At 38.7% G+C, this 10,144-nt stretch overlaps 1 protein-coding gene across 1 annotated transcript in view; it reads left to right on the top strand.

Annotated features, from left to right (window-relative positions):
- Positions 1-419: 419 nt before the first annotated feature.
- The window catches only part of LOC107518112 (solute carrier family 40 member 1-like), a 31,360-nt gene continuing 21,635 nt past the window's right edge, over positions 420-10,144 (top strand). Inside the window, exon 1 of the mRNA XM_036231058.1 lies at positions 420-8,805. Coding sequence (XP_036086951.1) covers positions 8,706-8,805 — 100 coding nt within the window. The 5' untranslated portion in view covers positions 420-8,705. The remainder of the gene's footprint in view (positions 8,806-10,144) is intronic.

Raw genomic sequence — 10,144 nt, 5'->3', positions numbered from 1 at the left:
TGGGGTGGGAGTGCCCTTTAGGATAAATACTGAAAGTCTGTATAAAACTGGCCTGTGGTAGATAACAATTATGATCTATTAGTGAGTGAATGAATAATGAATGAATGCCTAGAAGTGTCTATTTTCCAACTGCAAAAATTAAATTTTGTAAGAGATAAGCTCAATTTTATTCTAGCAGATAAGAATTTCTCCCAACGAAATTATTTTGCCATAAAAGAGACAACCATAATTAAAACAAAAACAAAGCAAAACAGGAAAAGCTTAATTTATGCCATTGGGTCATTTCCTTTCGCATTTTTTAAAAAAAGGTAGGTATCATAAACAATTTTGCTTATAATTTTGTTTTTAAAAGCCTAAGTAGTGTTTTTAGTATCTTTCATGTCATATATTTTAGTATAATGTGAATATACTTGGGAAAATATGCTTAATTAGGAAATAAAAGAATTGGCTTTTGCAAAGTTTAATTAAGTAAAAAAATGTTTAGCTTGTAAAAACCAGACCTGTGATTTTCAAAGTACATTTCCTACTTTCTTGTCTAATGAAAACTTGCAGCAATTTTATTAGTGATGATTGAATTATAAATTCTCTAGGGCATAGACTGTATTTTCTATCTCATCAATGCCTCGCATGTGCAGAGAGACAGGTTGTCCAGCCTCATGATGATTTCCAGTTTAATAAATGCACACACAGACATTATCTCATTACATTTCCTTAACCTTTCCAGAAGGTAGTCAAGGAAAATTCTTCCATTGTTATGGACGAGGAAGCTGAGTCTCAGCCACAATGCATGAAATATCTAAAATCACATGACTTGTATTGTTAGAGTTGAGCCTCAGACCTGATCCGCAACCCGGCTCTTCCTGGGCTGTTTGTTTTGCTTGACAGCTGTACGCTTTAGCCTTGCTGCTTAATTGTCATATCAAAGGAATTCATGCAACTGTGAACCATGTGTCCTTAAAACAGGAGTGAATTGAACAAATTAATTCAGGGTTGGTTCTGAAATAACTAAACCAGAATTGCAGTCGGCCCATTAATGTTTCCTTCGTTCTATTGCTTCAGAGTCATATTCAATTTATAAATTTTCCTCTCTAGTTCTTGGCGTTGTATCTTTTTGTTCCTTTTTCCTTCTGTACCATAACTCCCAGTGAGCCTAGCTAGCTGTATGTTTAATACCTAAACATTATTTTAAAAAAGTAACTATACGGAATTTTTCAATGGTTTGTCTTTTTGGCTAGGGAGAAGCAAGGGAAGCCGGCAGAATAGATCCTCAAGTGATATGGAGTCAGTCTCTTGCTGGAATTTGCAAAGCCGATTTAAATATGACCTTAGTTTTGAGAAGATTGTTTTTAAAATATAGAAATTCATGAAGACAGCTTTTGAGAATGCAAATTTTGAAGAACTTGGAATCTTTTTCATTTCAAATATAATATTAACATCAGAGCTCATCTAGTGGATATCACAGTATGTAAAACAGAAGGAAATCGCAACAATAAAAACAGCCTCTCTGCTTTGCTGAGGTTCCGTGCTGTCTCTGCCCTACACCATTTCCTGCATGTTACTGTTTAGAGAAATAGCACTGTACACGAGGGATCTAAAGGGTGGAAAATTAAATTACAACAACTAGGTGAGAAGCGATGAATGGATTCCAGCAGATGAAATACAATGACTTACAATGTGGGAATGATGCTTTTAGAACTTTTCAGGGTTGTTTGCCTCTGTCGGGGGCCAAATAAGATTTATGCAAGGGAAAAAAATGATAAGAATGTCTGAATATCACATAGCAGTTAGGAGGAAAAAAGCAAAGTATTTCACACAAGGAACAAAAAGTGTGTAGAAAGGTATTACCCCGAGGAGGCCCACATGCCCTGGGATTCAGAGCTCTGGCCTCCCAGTGGGATGACCCAACGGGTGGGTGGGATTTGGCTCTCCTTAGGTCTTTCCCCTTGACTATTTACCTATCTTTTCCATTTCTGTAATCTTTGCCAATACGTCTGGAGATTTTTCGCAAGATATGATTTGCATATTAATGCCTCAAATAGAACTAAATTTTAACAGAGCCTGATACTGTGGAAAGGGTTATGAATGAATGAAAACAAGGAAGAAAGAATGTTAGACCTTTTATTCAATTTTACATATTTATCTTTTCATCATACCTAGAATGCTCTTAGTCACAGTGGAATTATTATTCTAAATAAATTATTAAATTACACACATGCATTTTTAACTCTATCTAAATGAAATTTGTTTTTGATAATTCAAACATTTTTATTCAAAAGGGAAATTTCAAGATTAAGCTAGTTAAAACTTTCTCTGGCATTGAATTACTATAAATGGAATGATTTATCAGAAAAGGAGTGTATGTGTACACGAACAATAGAGGGGGAATATTTTTGAGAATTTCAGCCAAATGAGACATGGTAGTTAATGACTGCTTTTAAAAGTCCAGAGTATTTTTACTAAAGTGTCCATATAATATGATTTTAATTTACTGGTAATTAAATTTGTTTTCAGTTCACATAATAGATAATTGATATCTCATAGTCTGTTCTTTCTTGCTGAATTGTAGACATAGGGCAATTTTATTCCCTAATTTCAGCCCTCAGGTTTTGAGTGTGAAAAGAGATACTAGGGAAATTTATAGAATAATGAATTTCCATGATTAGCAGGGCAACATGGAAAGATTTGAGATGCTTCATAAGAGACTTATCCCCTAAAAAACTCCAACCTCCTTTCACCTGATAGTGTCTGAAATATACCATTAAAGAGAGTTTTAAAAACATTGTCGCCTCCAGGAACCTTTTAAACAATGTTACTCCTTCCAGAGGTATAGGGCAGGCACCCGTTCCCAGGGCTGAGAAAAGAAAATGTGTGCATTCATCCTATCCTTTGTAGTCCAGACCATTAACCAGCACCCTGGGAAGGAACACTGATGATTGATGAGGCTGGGTGGGTTCTCCTGCAGTGAGGAACCCTAGAATGAGGACACTTGGCATCCAGGAACAATGGGATGGCACAGGGGGAAGCCACTGCAGGGAAAGGGGCTGCAAAAAACCAATGGGACTATATCACAGTTTTACTAAGCCTTGATCTCTGTAGGCTCTAAACTTGTGTTTAGTGTGGGGAGGCTGGAGGATGGTGGCAGGAGATGGGGGAAGGGAAGATTTGCTTAGCCCTTCATGGATTTATGTTTAGCATCCTGTGAAAGAAAACTAGGGTTTATTCCAGTGCCCACTTGACTATATCCTTGATGCAGGCAAGCAGAGAGTCTAAGGGCTGGAGGCTAAGGATTGACCTCCTTAGTCTACTAAAGAACCAGGGGTTTGGAGGTTCTGGGCTTGTATCTCTAATTTCATAGACAAGGCTGATCCTAGGAGTGAAGTGAGAAATAAGTTCAGGAGCCCCTCAACTTTGGAGCTCTGCAGCCTCGGCACTCTGAACATGGTTGAGGGCGTGAAGTGGTCCAATAGAATGTGGGGGTGTGGGGCAAAAGAGTGGAAATTAGCTTCGCTGAGGGCTCGGCACCAAGAGGTGTGGGGCAGGTCATGCTACACACTCTCTAGGTCTTTTCAACCTATTGCAGTGTGGTGGGTAAAGGGGGGAAGGTAGTGAAGGTTTGCAGGGTCTCTCTCTCCACTCAGCCAACACTGCAGCCCTCATGGTCAGCTTCCCCACACACTCCAAACTTTATCATTGCTCATCCATGCCATACTAGCTTCTAGTTTTCTGTTGAAAGAATATAGCTTTTTGGTGTCAGTAACAATAATTTCAAAAAACGTATTTCAGAAACACTGATAAGAGTAGTAAAGTGGTTATTGTCAACCAGCTCTCTCTCCTCTACTGAATAAAACATTAATGGTGGGGTGAATGGAACCTCATTAAAAAGACATGCTGACAGGCAACTCTTCAAGGCTTCATCTGAACTCTCCAGTCATTAAGTAGCTTGGCGATGAATGTGGGAGCAATAGAAGTATTCCATAATGCAAACACTCTTGGAGTGGAGAACAGGCAATGGCTAAGATTTTAGAAGCACAAAGTCTAGCTGTCTCAGTTCTTTAATATCTTCACCACAGGAAATAGTGAGCATTCAATAAATGTTGGACAGATAATCGAATAAACTGTTTTTAGGGCAGTCAAATCCTTCCCTTTTAGCACTCACATCTCCAGATCTGCCCTCTAACACCCTAAGTCCATCCCTGATGAATGCCCCAGATGCAATTATTTTCAAGCAACTTCTACCAGAAGAAATTGTGTATCTGCGACTATTGAAAAATATCTTGACTCTCTCGATATCAAATAAAGCCCATATACTATTGAATATTATGTGTACATTAAAAGAATGAGGTAAATCAGACTCTAGTTTATGAATGGACCTAACTTTGTTGAAAGCCTATGCCTATTAGTGGGGAGAACCTCTTGAGAAACCATTGGCTTTAGCCTACTCATACCACTTTCCTCATTTCGATAGTTGGAAGAGATAGTCTTCCTGTCTTAATACCCAAAACACTGATTACAGTAGCTGTATTGAGCCTAGAAACCAGGTAATTTAATTCTCTAATTAAATAGATAAAGGGAACTGATGTTCGGAGTGCCTTAATGATTATCTCAAGGTCTCACTTCTAATTAGAAGTGTTTAACACAAAGTACAAATCTCTAGACTCTCAGGCTAGCGACATTTCTCCCACAAAGCAACTGCTTCCAGAACAGACAGAACAGGCAAGGGACAGACTCTCACCAGAACAATCCATGTGGTTATTAGGAACAGGCACACATTGAAAAGAATGAATAAGGTAGAATTCATATAAGCTAACACAGAGATATCTCCAGACATTATTAAATAAAAAACGCAGTTGTCAAATGGCGCATAGAGTATGAGTCATTTATGTGAACCAAAATGAATAATGTATATTCTATGGACAAGGTCTGAAGGATCCATTCCACCCTGGTAAAAGTACCACCTCTGTGGAGGACTATAGAATTGACAATCGTGGACAAAGGAAAGTTTGTTCTTATCTGTATTGTTTGAATTTTTATGAGAAGAATCTATTTATGCATTAATTATTTAAGAATTAATGTAAAGATATAAAACTACATATTTTTGTTACACTTTGCGTCACTCTGATGACTTTGTTCTTATCACCGTGAGTCGTGTTTGGAGTACTCAGTTTGTCACTTCGATTCATGTCGAATGCCCACGCTAATACCAAAGTTTTAGGGGTGATGGTTTGGCACAGAGGGAAAAGAGAGAAGGTTTGTGGGTTTAATTTTAATTTTATCTTCCACAGAACTATGCCTTTTCAGACTTTTACCTCAGGTCAGGCCAAACTCCTTGAATATAAGAATATAAGAAGAATATATATATATAATAAATGACAATAGCTATGCTCCTTTTTGAGCACTAGCTCTATACCCAAACACCTCTTTTAAGCACCTTCTTTCATTATCATTCTAGTTTTAAGCTTGTTAACCACTCTGTGAGATAATTACTACTATTATCCCCATTTTAAAGGTGAGAAACTGAGGCCTGAAGAAATCAATGAACCTGACTGCAGCCATATGGTTGGTGAGGGGAGGAGCCTGGATTTGAACCCAGACAGTCTGACTCGGTTGAGCATTTCCTGTGCTTGGAGAAATGCTCACCACCAGTGTCGGTATACAAAGTGCACATAGGGTGGAAAACACAACTAGTCTAAACTAGAATGTGTGTGTCTTTGGAGAAATCTGTGTAATGCAGTTTCCCCCTGCTTCCTGGTTGTGCTCCACTGAGTCCATTACCTCCAGGTTTCAATTGCCTCTGGGTTACTAAATCAACTGTATAATTCCATCAGGCAGTGCATGGTGAGGGGAGAATATTCTCCCATGGAGAGTAAGAACCCATCTGCTATCATGTATAATGTCTCAATTACCAGTTCCTCTTACTTAAAACAACAGCAATAAATAAAAAAGAACAACGCTAAGAAACATCTTTTGAAAGAGAGAAGGGCTGGTTTCCCAGGGGCTATTGAATCATTCTTTTCCTCTTTTTTTAATATTGACTTTGGATATGTTAGTTTTGTTCCTTACAGGTATGGACAGCATAAAGTGGTAAATTTTGAAAAGAGTTTTATAGTTTTTTTTTTTTTTTAGAGAAGTTACTTTTTAGGATGTTGTTTGTCTTATGCTAAATAAGAAGGAGTTTTCTCTCTGACTCCGAAATTTGAGAGCGATTTCATTACTTCTCTTTTCATGACCAAAGTATCTCTGATTTATCACAGAAAGTTTGAGGTAGATCACAAGAATTTTTGACTAAATATATGCACATTTAGTTACGTACATATGTATGCATATACTATGTGTGTGTATTTATGTATACGTATACATCTCTAGTGCAATATAATAATTGTGTGTAAGCCATTTGATGAAGAACTGTAAAATTTCTTCTATTCCGAAGCATCATCAAGTTTCTCCCTAGAGCATGCTACAATGGCTTTTTTCACTTCTGCCAAATCCTGCCGAGGGAAACCACCTGCAATTTTAAAGTCGTGTTCATATTTCCATATACTTTGTGAACATTTTCCTTTTTAAAAGAACACCTGCTCCTTTTTTCCTCCACGTGGTGTAACGCGTGTGTATACATCAAAGATGAAGTGGGGACATGTCATTTTGATTCTTCGACCCCCAAATTCAGGATCTAGTGCTATTGCTATATTCATACACTTGTAAATACAGCAAACGGGCTCATTTCTCCAGTGCCTGCTCTGTGCCTGGCTCTGTGCCTGGGACCTGAGACAGGGTGGTGAATATAACAGACATGGCCCCTGCTCTCATGGGGCATATGTCATACCTCACCGCCCTGCGGGACTCTCTGCTTGGATTCCTCTTACCAGGACTACAGCACTTAAGATGGGTGAGGAGCTCTGACATGTGTGTGATACCACACACATTTCTGCAAACAAAGCCATTTATTTTAAGCTGAAGCATTTGCAGAAAAATTTAAATAATTTATCTGGAATGTGTCAAATTGAATGCATTCAGGATATCTTTTTGGTTTTCTTTGGTAGAACATTTATAAAGTAAAGCCTTATTATCTTAGATTTCTCAACTAACTCTGCCATTAACTGCAAACAACATGTATGGACTAAACATGGAGGCGGACTCAAGAATCTGAGCCTGTTTGAGAGAAATATTTTAGGTCATTAACTGAAATGAATCAGGGCCTCAAGCATTTTTTACTCAGTGCTCTAAGGTTTTGAGGCAGAAAAAAAAAAAAGATTTCTGTTGGACCATAGCTGCTACTAAATGTTATCCATTATGTTATGGACCAAAGAACTGAAAACACCCCTAGTCCTACCCTCCTCCACCTGAGAGAAAATATTGATTCTTGACATTCCCATAAGAAAGTGGAATCCTTTCTGTTAGGTCGGCATTGCTTTTAGAAAGAAGGCCAATCGCCCTGGAGGACCAGCCCACAACTTTTGCTTGGTATTAAGCTTTAGTCGGCGTCATGTGTTCAGGGCCCTGGGCAGCCTAGTGTGCTGAAGGAATGAGGCAGCGCAGGTGAGCATCGGTACCTCAAAGCCTGGAGGAAGAAGGAGCAAGATGCTGGGCAGCCTTGTCCCAGAAAGGCCTGGGACCCACTGGCTAAGAGGGCACTTTCTGAAGATGCATGCAACCCTAGGACGCGTTCGCTTCCTAACTCTGCAGGGAGCCAGCCCCTGTTTGCCTCTAAGCAATTTCTGACATCTTTCCAAGCACAAAATAAAACTTAAGAATCTTAACAAGTCTTTGCACGTGGCCCGAGTTTTCATAACAGGGACGTTTGGACATCTCTTGTCCTTGTCCAAGCTGAGACAAGAGAGGTGATGTGTCTGCTTCTCCCAGGGCAGCAACCTGCGGGACCAGAAGGGCCCCCGCCAGAGCATATTGTGCTGGGAGGTCACGGGTGGCAGAAACTGCTGGCCTCCTCTCTACAGCGCTCAGGAAACATTGCACCCCCAGCATTTTCCGCACAAAGCGGTCCATGGTAGCAATACCCGTGTGGTTCAGGAGCCGGCTTTGTCATTCAACTTCCTATACGGCCTCTGGGAGTCTAGTGAAAACTGCAAACCTTCCTGCTGTCTATGATTGGTAAGCAAAATGTTAAAGTTTAGAAATTCCTTCTTTTAACTCTATTTAGAAGTAAAACAGTCATTAGCAGAAGCAAGCATCTGCTTTTTGGGGATATATGTTCGTGAAAACCTAACGAAGCTTTTATTTATGACTTGCATTAGTTATACAAAGCGTAATAAATTTGCCCTTTTGAAAAATTAAAGTTGGAAAAATAACATGTTAAAAAAGGACAAATTACTTACACCATTGTTCCTGGGTTGAATGGCAACACAGATAATTTAGTCAAAACATATCTTTAACCATTTTTGGTGTGTGAAAATTTTGTGTCTCTGATTATAGCTGGCTGAATGTTTCCCCCAAAATGATGGGTTTTGAGCATTAATAATAGGCTTCTATCTGTCAACAGCAATTGCTCTGACTTTATTCATATGCAATAAAGCCCTGATAATAGATTATACAATTAACTTTCTGTGGTTGAAATAAATGAAATATTAATGCTTTTAGAGGAACCCAATTGGAATTAAGTTAAATCACATTGAGTTCTTCCAGTTTATGACCACGGGTCAGTAGTGTAAACGCATTTTTTATTATTTGGAATCTTTTTCTCCTAGCATGTAGTAATGGTGGGGAAATTAAATGACACTGAAAATTTTGGAAATGAGGAAAAGCAAGATGAAACCGTAAGCATCAGGCGAATGAAAAGTGAGAAAGGTCGTTTGGGTAAGTCTCTCCTTAGGCATGGCTCTGAGAAGCTCCATGGAGGAAGGGGGCCCTTTGCCTCTGCGGAGGTGATGCTGCTTTGTTAGCATCATCCACCTGAAATTGCGCAGTTCCTCTGAGCATCGTGGTTTTAATGAAGTGAAATAGGAAATTTGTTTAAAAAGCAAAGATAAGCAACATTTGTCCTTTTACATAATAATATTCTATAAAGACTTAAATTGATTTCACTAATATAAATGTCACAAAACAATTAGCTTTGTTTTCCCATCTCTCTCTTCCAGAGTGTGGGTTCATCTTAATTTTCTTTAATTATGTTTATAAAGAGTGTTGACTATTTCAAATACATAATTAGTATTATAATTACCACAACTGTGGGTAAAAAAAAATGTCATCTCTTATTCATCTGTTTAGACCTTTCCATGTAAATTGTGGAGCGGAAGGTGTAAGGCCTTTTGAGGGGGAGGGATAAAGTTAGGTCCCCAAACTAGAGAAGCTTTACTCCACACTCACTGTTCACTGTCCTTTGCCTCACTGTCTAATCGAGAAGAGCCTCAATACACCAGAAGCTCAATTCCACATAAATTTCCAATGGGAATTCTTACAACGCTTTTGAAAAACATGTGGCTAAGACTCTTAGGTGATGTGTTACAGTCTTAATTCCAAAGCTTTATTCAAATCTTCCCAGGGGCTCTCCTGGGCTCTGAGGACATAACGAGCTAGAGAATGAAACTTTTTTTCTTAAGTAAAAAAAGAAGAGGTAAAACAAAATCCTAAGTCCTGTCTGTACCATTTAAACGGAAGTTTTCTCCAACCACCAAAGGACATTTGGGGGATAATAAGGAAAACTGAATAAAGACTAGTGCTCAGATAATATCAGGGAATTCGTAATATTTTTAGAAGGAATAACGGCATTGTGGTCATGGAGGAAAATGTGCTTATTTTTAGGGGATGTGTGCTGAAGGGGTAAAGTGTTGCGAGGTCTACCAGATATTTTCAGCATATACTGAACATACAGAGATAAAGCAAATGTGGTCAATATTAGCAATAATCAAATTTAAATATTGAGTATACAGGCAGTCATTGAACCAGTAATTAAAGGTCTGTCTTATCAGTTGGAAATGTTTCTGGCTGCAAGTAACAGAAAACTTGATTGACAAGGGCTGAAACTAATACATTCATTACTAACTAAACCAGAAATCCAGAAGTTTTCCAGATGGGGTTGGTTCAAGACCCCAGCTTGTTCTGAGCATCTGCCTCATCGCCCTCAACCACTGGGCTTCTGACACTGTCAATTCATGATTGCAAGGCAGCTGCCGCATGCAGCTCTGGGCATCATGGC

The sequence above is a fragment of the Rousettus aegyptiacus genome, unplaced genomic scaffold (assembly GCF_014176215.1).
Source record: "Rousettus aegyptiacus isolate mRouAeg1 unplaced genomic scaffold, mRouAeg1.p scaffold_m13_p_13, whole genome shotgun sequence".
In the NCBI taxonomy this organism is placed as follows: Eukaryota; Metazoa; Chordata; class Mammalia; order Chiroptera; family Pteropodidae; genus Rousettus; species Rousettus aegyptiacus.
The sequence above is the reverse complement of the archived record's forward strand: the minus strand, read 5'-3'. Positions and strand labels throughout refer to the sequence as shown.